This window comes from Panthera leo, chromosome E2, assembly GCF_018350215.1.
Source record: "Panthera leo isolate Ple1 chromosome E2, P.leo_Ple1_pat1.1, whole genome shotgun sequence".
Taxonomy (NCBI): Eukaryota; Metazoa; Chordata; class Mammalia; order Carnivora; family Felidae; genus Panthera; species Panthera leo.
Genome location: NC_056693.1, coordinates 26,585,001 through 26,602,432, shown reverse-complemented (window position 1 = coordinate 26,602,432; position 17,432 = coordinate 26,585,001). Strand labels below are relative to the sequence as shown.

The 17,432-nt window shown below is 39.8% G+C and overlaps 1 protein-coding gene across 1 annotated transcript in view; it reads left to right on the top strand.

The window, feature by feature from the left end:
* The window catches only part of N4BP1 (NEDD4 binding protein 1), a 50,026-nt gene that overhangs the window by 22,963 nt on the left and 9,631 nt on the right, over window positions 1-17,432 (top strand). Inside the window, exons 2-4 of the mRNA XM_042917775.1 lie at window positions 4,606-6,293; window positions 13,753-13,883; window positions 15,413-15,509. Of these exons, the coding sequence (XP_042773709.1) occupies window positions 4,606-6,293; window positions 13,753-13,883; window positions 15,413-15,509 (1,916 nt within the window). The remainder of the gene's footprint in view (window positions 1-4,605; window positions 6,294-13,752; window positions 13,884-15,412; window positions 15,510-17,432) is intronic.

The following is a 17,432-nucleotide window of genomic DNA, read 5'->3' as shown; positions in this document are numbered from 1 at the left end:
TTTATTTTTGAGACAGAGAGAGACACAGCATGAACGGGGGAGGAGCAGAGAGAGAGGGAGACACAGAATCGGAAGCAGGCTCCAGGCTCTGAGCCATCAGCCCAGAGCCCGACGCGGGGCTCGACCTCACGGACGGTGAGATCGTGACCTGAGCCGAAGTCGGAAGCCCAACCGACTGAGCCACCCAGGCGCCCCAGCATTTCACAAGTTTTAATACCTGTTCATGTTCCTAGATGAATGGAATGCAGGATAACTTCCTCAATGTGATAAAAAAAAAAGTATATTAAAAAATCTAACATCATATTCAAAGGTAAGACTGTTTTCTGCCTGTGATTGTGAACAAGGCAAGAGTGTCAGCTGTCACCACTGCTCATCACAGTGCTGGGAGTTATAGCTAGTTCAATACAGCAAGAAAATAGAAGGCATAAAAGGTGTTTGTAGATGATATACTTGTCTGCATAGAAAATCTGAAAGAGTCTATGAGAAAAAAATCCTGGAACTGAAAATAGGCTCAGCAGGGTTTCAGGACACATGATCAAAATCAATTTATTTCTGTTTATTTAGCAGTGAACACATAGAAGTAAAATTTTAAATAGAGTGCCCCGTTCAGTCACTCAAAAAATAGAATATTTGGGTGTACAGGATTTGTATGCTCAAAACTGTAAAACACTCATGAAAAAAAGCAAAGATCTAGACAAACAGAATTTGTTCTTGCAGGAGACTCAGCAGATGTCTGTTCGCTTCAAGTCAGTGTGCAAGTTCAACAAGATTGCTAAACAAAATTATTCTAAAATTTATATGGAAAGGCAAAGGAACTAGAATGGCTAAGAGCAATTTTTAATAGGAGCAATTACTATAAGACATTATGTAGTTAAGGCTGTGTGGCATTGGTGAAGGGCTGGATACCTAAATCAATGCAACAAAATAGGGAATTCATAAATATAGCCCCACATAAGTATGGCCAACTGATTTTTGACATTTTGATAAAATGGCAAAAGGAATTAAATAGAGAAAAGACAGTCTTTTCAAGAAGCAGTGTTAGAGCAATTAGATATCCATAAGCAAAAACATGAACCTCAACCTGAACCTCACATCTTATATAAAAACCAACTCACAATAGGTTGTAGATTTAGACATAAAACTTTTGGAAGATAACATAGGAGAAGTCTCTGGTTCCTGTGGCTTGATGAAGAAAAAAGCCAATAAACCTTAAAATTACAAACTTCTGTCACAAAAGACAAGAATGAAAAAAACTATAGGAAAAAATACTTGTAAGCCACATATCTGAGAATGGACTTCTATCTAGAATGTGTCAAGAGCTCCCAAAACTCAACAGTAAAACTCAAACAATCCAGTTAGAAAATGGACCAAAAAATTGAACAGTTCATCCAAGAGGGAGTGTAGATGGCAAGCAGCACATGCAAAAGATGTTCAACATCACTTGCCATTAGGGAAATGTAAACTAAGACCATGAGGAGATACACTACGTTCTTATTTTTTTTCTTTTTTTTTCTAAGGGGGGTGGGCAGAGAGAAATCCCAAGCAGGCTCTGAGCTGTCAGTGTGGAGCCCAATGTGGGGCTCAATCTCATGAACCACAAGATCATGACCTGAGCCGAAATCAAGAGTCGGAAGCTTAACCGACTAAGCCACCCAGGAGCCCCACACTCTACTCTTAATATAACAGCTCCAATAAAAAATAGTAGCAGTGTCAAGTGCTGACAAGGATGAGGAGAAACTGGATCTTCTGGATCTCATGTGTTGCAGGTGGGAATGTAAAGTGGTACAGCTATTCTGGAACACAGTTGGGCTGTTCCTTGAAATCTAAACGTTCACTTACCATATGGCCCACATTGCACACTGCTGGGCATTTATCCCAGAGAAATGACAAGTTCACATGAAAACCTGTACGTAATTGTCCATAGCTTCATTTGTAATAGCTCCAAATAGGAACAACCAAAATGTCATTCAGTAGATAGGTGATTAAAAATGTGTAGTTTGTCCATATCATGGAATAGTACTCAGCAATAAAAAGGAATGAACTATTGATACACTCACACCTTGGATGGGTTTCAAGAGCATCTTGTTGAGTGAAAAAGGTCAATCTCAAGAGGCACAAACTGTCTAATCCTATTTATATAACATTCTTGAAGTTACAACATTGTGAGAGACAAAAACAGCAGTTGTCAGCAGCTTAGGGATGGTGTGGGTGGAAGTAGGGGTAAATATGACGAAAGGGTAGCATGAAGGTAATCTTTGTGGTGATGGAATAATTCTGTATCTTGATTGAAGTGGTATTTTCTTGAGTCTATACATGTGATAAAATGGCATAGAACTATATACACACTGTATCAGTGTGAGTGCCCTGGTTTTTATACTGTGCTGTAATTAGGTAAAGTATAAGTGATTGGAGAGAACTGGGAGAGCACACAGAACTCTGTCCTATCTTTGCAGCTTCCTGGAAACCTATAATTATTTCAAATTAAAATACTAAAAAACACAACCTTGAGCCACAACCTAAATGCAGCATAAGTTCAAACAAGTGGTAGCAAAATGTCCATTTGGAGGGGTTCAGGGATGCGGACTTCAATATTTAGCACTCTGCTTGCATATCTAGGAAGAAAGGATGTTCAGTTGCTGTGCTTTGTGTTTTAACGCAATTACAGTGTTACAAAATTAGCAAACTGCTCTAATAAACAGCGCTCCTCTATCCAGCACCGGTTACCTCTAATCTTTACCACTAAGTCCACAGACAGTCCAGGTTTGTACAGAGGACATAGGTCTCATGATTGAACATTATACTGCTTCGGTCAGATTTTTCCTGTGACATTCTCCTCATATTTCTGGAGTTTCATCTATTCACATGGATGTCATAGTTCTTTTTTTTTTAATGTTTACTTATTTTTGAGAGAGAGACAGCACAAGCAGGGGAGGGGCAGAGAGAGAGGGAGACGCAGAATCCTAAGCAGGCTCCAGGCTCTGAGCTGTCAGCACAGAGCCCAACATGGGGCTTGAACTCATGAACCATGAGATCATGACCTGAGCCAAAGTTGGACACTTAACTGACTGAGCCACCCAGGTGCCTCTGGGATGTTGTAGTTCTAAATATGTAAACAAGGAATGTGTGTCCATTGGTATATAAATTTTAACTGAAGCCCCGTGGTCACTAGAAAAACATGTATGTAGTAGGTACATGTTTGCAAAGCCTCATTGTCCCCAGTGTGGCGCAGGCTGAGCTTTTCAATAGCACCATTTCAATAACACTACTGTAATTTTAGTATAAAGTACGGGTCAGGTATTGCCAGGCTCATTTCTTACAAATGTCTTTCCAGAAAATTTTCACTGATAATTAAAGTGTTGTTACTATTTAGTAAGCACTAACTAGATGCAAGACAGTGTTGTTGGAGCTTTATTATCGAATCAGATTTCCTGAAAACACCTGGGATTGCACTATCCTCTCTGACAGTTGAGGACATGAGGTAGAGGGGCTGTGTAACTAGAGAAGACCCCCAGTCTCATGGCTGGGATTTGAGCCCAGAAACAGGCTCCAGTGCCCACATTCTTAACAAGTGTATCCACCATTCCTGTGCATGCGCATGCGAGTTTGCTTCGTTCTTAAGGCCTCCAGTAGCAACCTAATTGCTAGAGAACCCAGTCCCTTTCTTACTTTACTGAGGCCTTGTTTAATAGCAACTTTACTAGAAACTCTAGAAAAACTCAGTTTTCTGAGAGTGGCAATACTGTCCAACATTCTCTGGTTCTTTATTTTTATTTATGTATTTATTTTTATTTATTTTTAATTTTTTTAACGTTTTTATTTTTGAGAGAGAGAGAGTGCAAGCAGGGGAGGGACACAGAGAGAGGGAGACACAGAATCCGAAGCAGGCTCCAGGTTCTGAGCCTAACGCAGGGCTCAAACTCACAAACCGCGAGATCGTGACCTGAGTCGAAATCAGACACTTAACCGACTGAGCCACCCAGGTGCCCCTGGTTCTTTATTTTTGAAAAACTAAACAGTTTGGCTTTTCTATTTAAAAAAAAAGGGGGGGGGGCATAAAATTATGTAGGGTATGCATTGTTCCAGCTGGCTGGAACATGTTGGTTTTTTTTGTTTGTTTTGGTTTTTTTTTTTTTTTTGATGCCTTCAAAAAAATCAATTTATCTGGAAACTAAGGGGCAGTAGTAGCAAAGCAAAAGTGAAAGTTTGTTCTAGAGTAAATTGTTTGACTTTATTTTCTTATCTCTTAATTAGGTCATAGTACCAATAAATGCCTAGTAGCAAGCAAAAATGTTTGTTACTTACAGATGTAAGTAAGTCCAGTCTTGTCCACTGTGCAGCTGGGCAGACCCCAAAGATCCTATTGCAAGATACATTATTGAAAATGTTACAGATACCTGCCTTTTAGAGTAGCAAAGTTTTCAAGTCCAATGAAAACGAGTAAGCAACTTATATCTGTTATCTTAAATCTTTTTTTAGAACATGGCATTTTCCCCACATTATTACCATGCTTTTGATTTTTGTACAGCTTGACATTTGTAATTACCTGTGTAACATGATATGTGCTATAAAGAGCTTTTGTAAATTGATCTCATCTTCTGTTTACAGGAATATATTAAAGGAATCTGTGAACCTGAACTAGAAGAAAGAGAATGTTATCCCAAGGCCATGCACTGTATTTTTGTTGGGGCACAGAGCCTGTTTCTGAAGAGCTTGATTCAGGACACATGTGCTGATCTCTGCATTCTGGACATTGGTCTTCTTGGCATCAGAGGAAGTGCTGAAGCTGTGGTCATGGCTAGGAGTCACATTCAGCAGTTCGTAAAGCTCTTTGAGAATAATGAGAACCTACCCAACAGTCAGAAAGAATCCGAGGTAAAAAGGGAATTTAAACAATTTGTTGAAGCTCGTGCAGACAATTATACAATGGACTTGTTAATTTTGCCCACTTCCTTGAAAAAAGAGCTTTTGACACTTACACAAGGTGAGGAGAATTTATTTGAAACAGGAAATGATGATGTTATTGAAATTGGAGATTCTAAACGAACAGAGTTTACACAGAATGCTGCCACAGGGCTGAATTTTTCCAGAGATGAAATTGTTTTGCAGGAAGATGCAAGAAATAAAGCTGGCACTCCTGTTTCTGAGCTTACAAAACAAATGGACACAATCTTTTCTAGTTCACAAGATGTACTTTTTGTTCCAATAAATGGTCTAACCCCAGATGAAGAGGCACTTTCCAAAGACAGAATTTGTCATAAAAGGAGATTTTCTGATTCTGAAGAAAGGCATACGAAGAAACAGTTTTCTTTGGAAAATGTTCAAGAGGGGGAGCTTTTACATGATGGTAAGACATTAGCTGGAAATGTAATCATTGACCTATCTGATTCTTCGGCTGATCCTGAAAATTTAAGTCCAGATGTAAAGGACACCACTGAGGAAATGGAATACAATATCCTTGTGAACTTTTTTAAAACCATGGGCTATTCCCAAGAAATTGTTGAAAAGGTCATTAGGGAGTATGGGCCATCTACTGAACCATTATTGCTCTTAGAAGAAATTGAAAAAGAAAATAAGAGATTCCAAGAAGACAGAGAATCTTCACCTGGTACTATGTGTCCGGAGACCAACAGAACCAAAAATAAAGGTGTTTGTAGCAGCATAAATGAGCTTACAACAGATTCTACTCCAAAGAAAATACAAACTCACACACAGCAAAATATGGTAGAAAAATTTTCTCAGTTGCCATTCAAAGAATCAAAACCATGTACCTCAAATTGCAAAATTAACACTTTCAAAACAGTGCCGATAGAACAGAAACAAGAAATCTGGAGTTCAAACCAGAATTATATGTGTAACGTGGACCTTGAAACTGATGGCCTTTCACCCTCTGTGGTCCCTTCAAGTCCCAAAGAAGTCAGTTTTGTTTCCAGAGGCGCTTCAAGTCACCAGCCCAGAATTCCAGTTTTTCCTGAAAATGGTTTGCAGCAGCAAGCAGAGCCCTTGCTTCCAAGTAATGTGAAGTCTGCCTGTGAAAACCGTTCCGGGTGTTGTAGCTCTCCACAGTCTAAGTCAAATTGTCCACCCCTTTCTCCACCAATGCCACTGCCCCAGCTCCTACCTTCAGTTACTGACGCAAGGTTGGCGGGACCGTCTGATCATATTGATTCCTCAGTTACGGGCGTTCAAAGGTTTCGAGATACTCTGAAAATACCCTACAAGCTCGAATTAAAAAATGAGCCAGGGAGAACGGATTTGAAGCACATTGTTATAGATGGGAGCAATGTCGCAATTACGTAAGTCCACTCTCTGCAAGTCCTGTTATAGTTGTAAATAGGGCCCTATGCAGTGTCTCACAATTACATGCAGTTACAGGCACTACCCTGTGCATCTTTCTAGTTGATCTGTAGTCTTACTGGAAAAAAACAAAAACCACGAAACAGCTGTTTGGAAGGCTGGGTTATTCCATCTTCTAGAGTTGTAAACTTTGCTTCACCCTGCTGAACCTGTATTTCTGAGGACAGGAGATAGAAAATTTGTCTTTTCACTTTGCATTGCCTAGTCAGTGATAAACAACATAGTGACTTTTAAATCATTAGGTGTCTTTTTTTCTCTCTTTTAATCATTAGGTTCTTAACACCATGAATATCATTAGTTTTTGAGTACAAGGATGAAGCTTAAATCCAAAAAGATTTTTCTGACTTTATGTACTACAGTATGCTAGGGCTCTAGCCAAGATGCAGTGATAATGGATGCAATGTACTTCTGTTATAATTTGTTGATAGAGTGGTGGCAACTTCCTTTCTAAGGAAGTTCATCAGTTTGAGCTTCATTTTGGTCTTCTGTTCTTACTAAAAGCTTGTGTATTTGTTTTTAGTAAAAAGAGTTAAATGATCATTTCTATCTCACCTGTCTTGGAACGCTTTGAAGAGTCTGATTTTATATGTATGTCCGGTACAGGATTGGGCTTCTTCTCTAAGAGGCAGTTTGATACAGTGACTAAGAAGAGGAGGGAGGTCGAGTAAGAGTCTCTGCCCCACTGTGGATCTGCTGCTTGACCTTGTGCAGGTTTCTGCCTGCTGAGTTTCACTTGCTGCAATCTATTGCCTTTTGCCCTGTCCTGAGGTCATCTTTATCATGCCATTTCAACAACTGCTAGGTAAAGACTCTCCAGTTTTCAAAGTCAGTCACTCCATTGATTTTGAAGAAGTCTGCAAAGGTTTGGCACTTTAAGTAGCTATCATTCACGAAAAGGGGCACCTGGACTGGAATGAAGATGTTGAAATACTGAATTTTAGCGAATGTGTGTGTGGCCTCTTTCCTAGGAGTTCTTTGTTTGTTATGTATTTATTTTTTGTTTTGTTAATTTTTTATTAGAATTTTCAAACAAATACATAAAAAGGTAATAGAATGATTCCCTTTTTGGATATGTTTGGGATTCCCATGTGTCCTTCCCCCACCTTCGGTAGTTCTCAGCTCTTGGCCAGGCTCCCTTCGTCTGTACCCCCACCTACTACCTTTCACCCGTGTAATTTTGAAGTAAATGTCAGATATGTTATTTTATCTATAAGTACTTTAATATCTTTTTAAAATAAGGATTCTTTTTATTTTTTGAATGAATTGTTGATGTATTTTGCTGTCAAAAGAAAAAAAAAAAAATCCCAGAATTTCACATGTTAAAGTTTGAAGGTGGGCTGGAAAAATACGTAATATACTTGTCTTCATTTCTAAATAATGCTGTTTGTTGTTATTTCACTTTGCTTTTGCCAGTTCTTTTGGGGGAAACCCAGCAAATGGCCCACAGCTGCATAGCATTATCTAAGTAAAATTGTAAAGTGCAATTTCAGTCACCCACAGTCCAAGCCCAGTACCAGTTCCTCATTGTGATGATTTCTTGAGCCAAATTATGATATGAAATTTAGGTCATGATTGTGAATTAATATTAATCCTTTTTCACTTTTTATGAGTGGAAAGATTTCCCAAATAGGTGTTCAGAGACTTAAGAAATGCAAATTAATGTAGAATGAGCAGTGATAATGACATTATTTTAAAACCTTTTTGGAGTAGTAACCAGTGTATTTCTCAGAGGGGTCACTATTGGAGTTGTGTATAGTCCATCCATGATAGGATGTTTTGCATATCTAGTCCCTCCTACTTTGCCCATAGTACTGCTCCCCCACCCCCGCCGTCATTGTGACACCCCGAAACACTCCCACATATTTCCTAACACCCTTGGGTACAGTGCCATCTCTTTTGAAAACCACTGAATTAGTGCACTAAGGGAAACCATGAGTAGACTTTCATTAATTTTTCTTTTGAAAGCTGATTATTTGGGGAGGATTCCAGTTTTCTTTGAATTCACAGATGTCTCAGTTTAAAAGCAACATTTTTGTAAGGATGTATTATCTTAAAAAGTCAGACTTAATTTGATAAAGATTGATCTGAAAATATCAGTAACTAAAATTAACTCTTATTCTGGGGGTAGATTGCTTAGTGCGCACAGGATTTTATTTTGGAATCACAGAAATGTTTTAGAGCAAAGTATAAGTGGTAATTGTGCAACATTGTGAATGTACTAAATGCCACTGAATTGTTCACTTTAAAATGATTATTTTAAATGTTATGTGAAATTCAACTCAGGTTTTTCTAAAAGTTGGGAAAAAACCCTTGTTTATAATCAGTCGCTTCAGTATTAAATGTGAATTATAGATTGTACATTCCATGAAGGAAGTGATTTGTATGTCCTGTTCACTAAAATATTCCCAGGTCCATGGTGCTAGTACATGGTAAGCACTCAGTAATGTTTTGTTGAATGAAAGAATTAATGACTTAGGAAAGATTAGAATTTTTTAAATGATTTTTCACCATCCTTTTATAACTTGTTATTCGATTGTTATTATAGTGATCAGTTTAGATTAAATTTTAACTGAGACATTCTTCAACAAATATTTGGAATCTTCAGGCTGAAACACCTGTTATGTGTCAGGTACTATATCTTTTAAAACATAATATTCACACCAATTTTGTGAGGTAAAAATGATCTATTCTTTATATAACATGAAATGGCTTAAAAATTTTGTCCAAGATTATACTGGAGATGTGAGCCCATAGGCTCCCAGAGCCATTGTGTACCTTGTCTTCTCCCATAGAGAGTGAGGTTGGAATTTTCAGGCCTTGGCAACATAGGATACTTAAGTCTTGAGTTGCTTTAAGCAGTGCTGACTAAACCTTACTTATTTGACCCACCTAGTTGGGGAAGTAGTTAAAAAAGAAATTTGAGCCCTTAATAGCATTTGTTGGTGTGATCCCCACTCTGAGGCAGCTCAGGCCTAGCTGTCCCTGGGTTTCTGCAAAGCCTTTGTTTATTAGTTTATCCAGCGTGCTGTCTGCAGTTCATACACTCTGTGAGAAATTCCAAAATACCGACTTCATGCTGCTAATTATGCGTATCTCTACTTGGTTTTTCCCCTTTGTCACAATGAGTCAAATGTGATGAGTAAATGGAAATTGTTTGCGGTGCACAGCTAGACATCACAGTGGTGGCTAGATAACACTCGGGCTTGGTCAGTCTGAAACTTCGGCATTAGGACACCTGACTTAACTTGGCAGCTAATTTTCCATGTAGGTGAGGTTTGCCCCTTCACTTGCCAGAGCTATATATTTTAACCATTTTTTCATGTGGTAGTCTTCTATATCCGGGTCTCATGGCTATTTTTATTAAGTGGAAACTATAGAAGGAAATTATTCTTCCCTGGGTAACTCCAAAAGGGTGTTTTGGGATTTTTTTGATTTTTTGTTTTGTTTTGTTTTTTGTTTTTTTACTATTTCCCCCACACTGCTGGGTCTGGTTCCATCACTGCCATGAGTTTTTACCAGGTGTCTGTCACCCATCTCCTCTCTTCTTGAGACACTCTTCCTTCCAGTGTACTGCCTCCTATAACAGGGAAAACAACCGGATGATGTGACTTGTTTCCAATTACAAGGAACAGGAGTTTACATCCCCCTTGCACACCCTGGCCTCTTGGCCCTAATATCTGCTCATTCTGCATTTGGAGCTGGGAGCCCCAGAGCTTGACCTTTTCAGAAGTAAAGGAGGAGTTAATGGTATATAAACCCTTTGAGTCAAAACAGACAGTTGATCTGGGTCTACATGTCAGCAAGCACCTGTGGCTTGACCGCAGGGATGTGAGGAGACTCCGTGGTTTCTGCCTAGGGCTGTAGGATTTGAAGTGGGAAGTGGTAGGGATCTTCCATATTATTTTGAAGACACTAATTTGACTCCACTTAATTTTCTTCTGTAGTTCTGTTTTCTGGCTGAATCTATCTGTTTCCACCAGAATTTCGAACTGCTGTTTTTATTCCTAAAACTACTCCGGAGATTTTTCAGGGTATCCAAAGTGATTTGATCTTATCACTGAGGATAACACTTTGGGAATTACTATAGAGCTCATGTTTCTGGAAATTCCATTTCTTCTTCTCTAAGCTTGGGCCCACTACAGGGCCACAACATTACATCTACTTGCATATCCCTTCATTCATTTCCTCAGTGACACAGTGGAACAGAACTGGGGTCCACCTGCTTTCTACTATTGCCATCTAAAGAAGCTTTTGGGGTGCCTGGATGGCTCAGTTAAGCATCCAACTTCAGCTCAGGTCATGATCTCATATTCTGTGAGTTTGAGCCCTGCATCGGGCTCTGTGCTGACAGCTCAGAGCCTGGAGCCTGCTTTGGATTCTGGGTCTCCCTCTCTCTGTGCCCCTCCCCTCCCCCCAGGCTTTGTCTCAAAAATGAATAAACATTAAAAAAAATTTTAAAAAGCTTTTCAGGAAGAGAAAAAATTAGTACATGTTTGTATCTGATGAATAAGCCAAACTTTACAAGCTTTTTTAATGCATTTCTCTCGAGGATTGTTTTTTTCAAGACTTAACGTACATATCCCTTGGTTTTTCTAAGAACCAGTAGGCTGTGTTGTATTTTGGATTTTCATAGTCAGGCTGTGGTTGACATGAACTCTATATCTGTTCTTACTGTTAAGCAATTAGAATGATTTTTTTCTTTTCTTTTCTTTTTTTTGTCATGCATAATTATTTTTGGGCTTTGAATTTTTTTTAATATTTAAAAAAAAACCTTTAATTTACATCCAAGTTAGTTAGCATATAGTGCAATAATGATTTCAGGAGTGGAATCCAGTGATTTATCCCCTACATATAATACCCAGTGCTCATCTCAACAATGCCTCTTGCCCATTTAGCCCATCCCCCTACCCCAAATCTCTCCAGCAACCTTCAGTTTGTTCTCTGTATTTAAGAGTCTCTTATGTTTTGTCCCCCTCAAGTGATTTTTAAAGATTTTTTTAAAAGATCACATCTATAAAAATTGCCTCCAGCCTTTCTCCAGTAACAGATGTCCTGTTGCTACATTCTTGCCATATTTTGAATGCTTTTAGATAAACTATACTGAATTATTTCATCAAGAATGGGTTTGTTTACTTGCTTATGTTTTCTTGGGTAAAGCTGATGTCATTGTAGTCTCTTATTTATGGTTCACTGAGAAGAGAGTGGGTGTTAGCCTCTAAAAGGAGTTTCTGAGCTGCTCTTCTGGGTGTTAGAAGTTTATTGTGTGTCTAGCCTATTCCTGCTTTTGTGAGAATACAGATTTAGTTGGAGACAGTACCACTGTGGGGTGGTAGGAAGGCACTGGCCCAGGAGTAAGGAAGCCTGAGTAGTCCCAGCACAATTACCACAGGGCAGTGCAGCCTGGGGAAGTTGCTCTGTCTTTCAGGGGTTTCATTCTTTTTTCTAACAGGAATCTAACTCTGTTGTATCTCCTAATTCTGTCATTCCAGTGCACAGTACAGGAAAGCAAGACAGGAAAGAAGAGGGATGATTGAGGACCTATCTCTAGAGATGGCCTCCTAGAAGAGGGTCTGGAATGGAGTCCCAAGGGCATTGGAGGAAAGGAATGGGCAAAGGTCTAAGAGTTGGTCTACAAAGAAAGCAGCAAAAAAACAAACAAACAAAAAAAAAACCTCACTGCCCAGGAAGAGGGAGATAGCAAGCCTACCCAGCCAGAAACGAGTGTGGTGATGCATGATGGTTTCTAGATCCCTTCCGACTGATCAGGTATAGAGGGGATCTTGGAGCCATGCTCTGGGTTTTTCTGGAGGGATAGTGCCATTGAAAACCCTGAGCAGGATCAAAGACCTCGTGGCTGCATTTCAGGGTCTAAATGGAGTTTGAGGAGGGATTGGAATTAGGAGTCTGGAGTTGACTTGGAACACATTGTACCTGAGGTGGCAGGACTTCTAAATGAAGGAATTAATCCACCAAGTGGTTTTGACGTGGAAACACTTGACATGAAGAGAAGCCAGGACTGAAGATGCTGGATTTCCTGTCACTGGAATATAAGTGTCCGTTAAGATTAGTGAACATAGGGGGCGCCTGGGTGGCGCAGTCGGTTAAGCGTCCGACTTCAGCCAGGTCACGATCTCGCGGCCCGTGAGTTCGAGCCCCGCGTCAGGCTCTGGGCTGATGGCTCGGAGCCTGGAGCCTGTTTCCGATTCTGTGTCTCCCTCTCTCTCTGCCCCTCCCCCGTTCATGCTCTGTCTCTCTCTGTCCCAAAAATAAATAAAAAACGTTGAAAAAAAATTTAAAAAAAAAAAAAAAGATTAGTGAACATAGGTTATGCTCATTTCATAAACTGCAGCTTCACAGGGGTTTTGATTTTTTTTCTAATATTCATGGCTAGACAAATGGATTACCACCTACAAAATTTCAGACTTTAAAATACACTTTTAAAAAAATGTCCACTTTTACTTAAGTACTGCAGGTCACAACTAAATATTTTTTCTGGTTTCTTTTGAAATTTGTTACCACATTTTTGGGTGGGGTCACTTTTTAATCCACTATAATGTGGGGTTGTGCCCTGTGGGCCAAATCTGGCCACCACCTGTTTTTTGCAAATAGGGAACACAGCCACCCTCATTCATTTGCAGTTGGCAGAGTTGAGTAGTTCAGCAGAGACCATATGGCCTACAAAGCTTATCTGGCCCTTTACAGAAAATTGTATACTGACTCATATTCTGTACAGTTCCTTGTTCGTTTGCATCTACTCCCAGCACTTTCTGCTTCCTTCAGCAAAATCATCTGCCGTGGCCCCTAGTTAGTTTCACTGGAATCCTGCCCTCATCTTATTTCCTAGAAGCTGCAAACTGAGTAGGTTCCACGGTTCCCTAGAAAGGGTATGGAGCCCCAGAGCCAGGGTTACCCCACAGCCTTTGGAAGTTGTAAGGACCATGTCCTGGAAGAGTCATCATGTCTACTTCTGCTTTAGCAACAAATTTCTTAATAAAATTCGTAGAATATTCTTAGAGGCCATTGACCAGGCAGGGCTCTCTAGAATGGGCTCTTTATCTAAAAATAATAATAAAGTAAAAAATAGAAAGTGCAATAAACAAGTATTACCATGAAACTCAAGCTGCCTTCTATCTCAATAGCACATTCAATTAAATGAACCAAACAAAATACAAGAAAAATCATAAAGCTATTAAGAATCACATTTCATGCAATAGGTTCTTTCTTGGCTTTGCAAGGTCACAGACTATGGAACTTAATGCCAAAAAATGTAAAAGGGAATGTAAAATGTAAAGGGAATTTCATTGCCATTGTTTTTGTTATGTATAGAGTTTACCTTTTCACATTTTCATGGTGAAATTTCTCATACGTTAAGCTGAAATAAATTTTGTTTTCTTATAGCCACGGTCTGAAAAAGTTCTTTTCTTGTCGTGGAATTGCAATTGCGGTTGAATATTTTTGGAAGCTTGGCAACAGAAACATCACTGTATTTGTCCCACAGTGGAGAACAAGACGTGATCCTAATGTCACAGGTGAGGCAAACTGATCCTTCCAGATTTCTCCTTTTCTAGATGTTTAATGAGTTTGCTTACAATGGCAACTCATACTCCTTAGAGCAGAGCCACATGCTGCAGTGGCAGCAGCTTGAAAAACAAAATTGTAAATCTTTTGGACCCTGTGAAACATCAGTTGAAGAGAGTGTTACAGCATAAGAAGTGCTTAGGGGAAGGATGGAAAGTTTTAACATAGTTGTTTATGTGGAAAGTTATATTAGAGTTCCTTATACATCACAAAAATTTTCCTGACTTTCTAAAGAGTAGTTTAAATATGTCTTTCCATTAGTCTGGACTTTTGCCTCATTAAATAGTCTTTTCTAAAATGGTCACTTGATAAATTTGGAAACCCTCAAAGACAATGTTTTCTGAACAGTCTGTTTTTAATAGTTTAATATAAATTATGTCTGTTAATTGTGTGATACTGCATGGCTGACTGCAGGCCACACACGGGATGTTTAAACTTACCGTGAATCATGCAGTATTCTAGAGAAACCTATTCTTATAGTTCATGATAGGGGAGTGGTGGCACGGTGTCAGGCAGCTTAGCCCACTGGTGTGCCTAGACACAAGAGGTGGATGGGAGAAGGGAGGGGGAACAGAGCTCACCCATCATTTAAACAGGAAGTGAAACTTAGTCACTGTTGAGATGGAAATGGTAAGACCACACATTTCTCAAGTATCCCAACTTCCCTCATTTGGAGAGCGTATTTGTCTTAACAGAGAGTGCTTGAGGAATGAGGCAGAGCCACTAATTTTTGCAATAGGATCCTTGAAAGGGTCTTGCAAGCCTTCCTGTGCTGTGCATTTCTAGGACAATAAAACACGGTGTGTGCATGTTGCAGTTTAAGCCAGTGGTGAGTAATCATCGTAGGGGATGCGGGTGTGGGAATCTTAGACCCTGAGCTTTTAGCTGCTCTTTGCCCATTGACTGATTTTCTGTAATTTGGCTTTGACCCTCTTTTCTTCTGTGTCGCGACCCACTCCCATGAAATATCAGTAAATGTGCAGATAACTGAGAGAGGTTGGGTAAGATGCCAGCTAGAAAGATATTTTGACAGCCTCTTGGAAGGGGGACCACATAGGCCTACCTTGGGATAGGGCAGAGCCGTGTGTCCCTGCCTCTGCTTCCAGCAATGTTCCCTGCTCTACCCCACCCTCTCTCTGGGACTTATGTCATCAGTCCCTGTCCTACTGCTTGTGATATGGCTGTGAAAAAGTTCTTGATGGTAGGATTATGATTTACTCAATTCTAGGAGCAAATGAGTTGAACTTTTTTATATTTAAAAAATAGCTAAGGTCAGTTTTTATGTTGTATTTGCCTTAGTATGTGTGTTGCTTAATTTTTTTTTTTCCCAATGAGTTAGTATAATTGAGTCTTGTTGAGTCAGCAGAAAAAAGGTTTTCCATAATTCTCCAAGTGAAACATTTGAGGGTGCTTTCATTTATTTAAACATATGGGAAGATAGCCTTTTTCTGAATGTGTATTCAACTTATTCCATGAACAGAACAGCACTTCTTAACCCAGCTCCAGGAGCTTGGAATATTATCTTTAACTCCTGCCCGGATGGTCTTTGGAGAAAGAATTGCTTCTCATGATGACAGGTACGAAAGGCTGTTTTCCTTACTGAGGTGGGTGTGGGATGGCGAGGAGCCCACCACCTGCTCCACTGAACCAACCATTCATGGTGCCCCTGGATCCACATGCATAGAGGACTCACTAGATTAAGGGGTTTGAGGATTTTAGTATTTATGGTCATTAAGGTTATATACTCAGTGGGGTTTTTTTGGTTTTGTTTTTTTTGTTTGTTTTTTCTGCTATACGGGTTTAAGAGCATTACATAAAATCTGTTAGGTTAGAATGTTTTTTGTTTGTATGTTTCTTAAATAAAACACGACCGAGAATCATAAGAGCGAGCAGACATTGAGTTCTCTTTTTTGGTGCATACTGAAAGTAATGTTTGTCTTGTCTTATGTGGTGACCCCAAGGATGCTTTTCAAACATTATCCATCTCCTCCTGGTTAATTTTGGCCAGTGACTTACTTTGTCATTATGCCTGAGCCCTCAGCATTTCTTCCACATAAAGAAAGATGGTCTCAGCTGACCCTAAGTGTGACAGGAGTATGTTGCATTTCTTCGGTTGGCGTATCACTCAGAAAGCAGGTGTTAATGCATTGGAGACAACAGGCTTTAATCTGCACCTTTTATATTTTTTTCTAAAAGCCTTACTGAGCACCAACCAAGTGCAATGCACAGAGCGGGGCTTTGGGAACACACGTGATTCAGACACATTTCCTGCTGTAAGGAGTTTGTGATCTAAAGAGAAGGCACACAAATAAGTAATAGAGGGGAGTTTTGTTGTGGTTGAATAAGAGAAGGTCCTAAATATGACCAGTGGCATTAAAAACAGTTTTTCAAACTGTCCTCTTATGGAGTGAAGTCAGTACTATTAAGCCTACCAGTATCTGGAAACCTAAGTAGTGGCCGCTTGTTCTTTCCTCACCTGCATACACCCCCTTTATTTTCTTCTGGCCTGAAGCACTTAGAATGCCCTGGTGGTTTTGCCTCAGAATTCTACCAGAATAGCTCCTCACATTGAAGACAGTGTTTGGCTTGTAATGCCAACTAGTGAATGACAGTCAGGTGGGTGAGAGATGAAAAGAGGGGCTCGGCAGGGGGGAAGGGGACTTGAGAAGACAGCACATGTTCATTCAGGAAAAGGTCTAGAGGACCTTCTCATTGACAGCCCCTTGCCCTTCTCCAAGCTGGGATGAGAGACCAGATCAGATGGGGAGAATCAGAGGTGATGTGAAGGAACAGCGTGAGAGGAAGCGAAAGGAGAATAGCATATTGAGGCAGGGTAGGGGTGAGGAAGTGCTGGGAGACCATGTTCTGCTCCGGCTCCGTTATACTGGGCTCAGACCCTGTAGTGCTCGGGTGGAGGGGCACGTAGGCTGCTGGGCTTCTGAAGAACCTTCACCTCTCTCACACTCTGCAGCTGCACGCTTGCAGAATTTGAAGGCATATGCAAGTATGCAGACTCGATAAGCCTTTGCTTAATTTGTATGATTCTGGGTTTTTAGTGGACATGAGTCTATATATAGCATATATTTAGTACATGCCCTCCGAAGCCTTACTCTTGATATTAATATCTCTGGGCAAACGTCACCATTTACCATTCATGCCCACTAGGAATAATTGATAAGATATTCATTAATAAATTCAAGATTTTAAGTCCTACTTTCCAAGATGTCCTAAGCCTCTGAAACTAACAAGACTTGTTTTTTCATTCCTTTTAAGTATTCACTATCACTAATAAAAGCATTTGTTTGCACCTTCAATTCTAGTGATTCTCTTAATTTATTGTTGCATTGTCTTTGTCTGCATTGCCTTAAACAAATGTGATCACCCTGACTAAGGAATAAAACTCATCATTAGTGTCCTCACAAATCTCTCATTAAGAGATTTGACCACGAATAATCTCCAGCAGTGAAATAGAATTCTCAATACTGATTTCTTACCCTTTG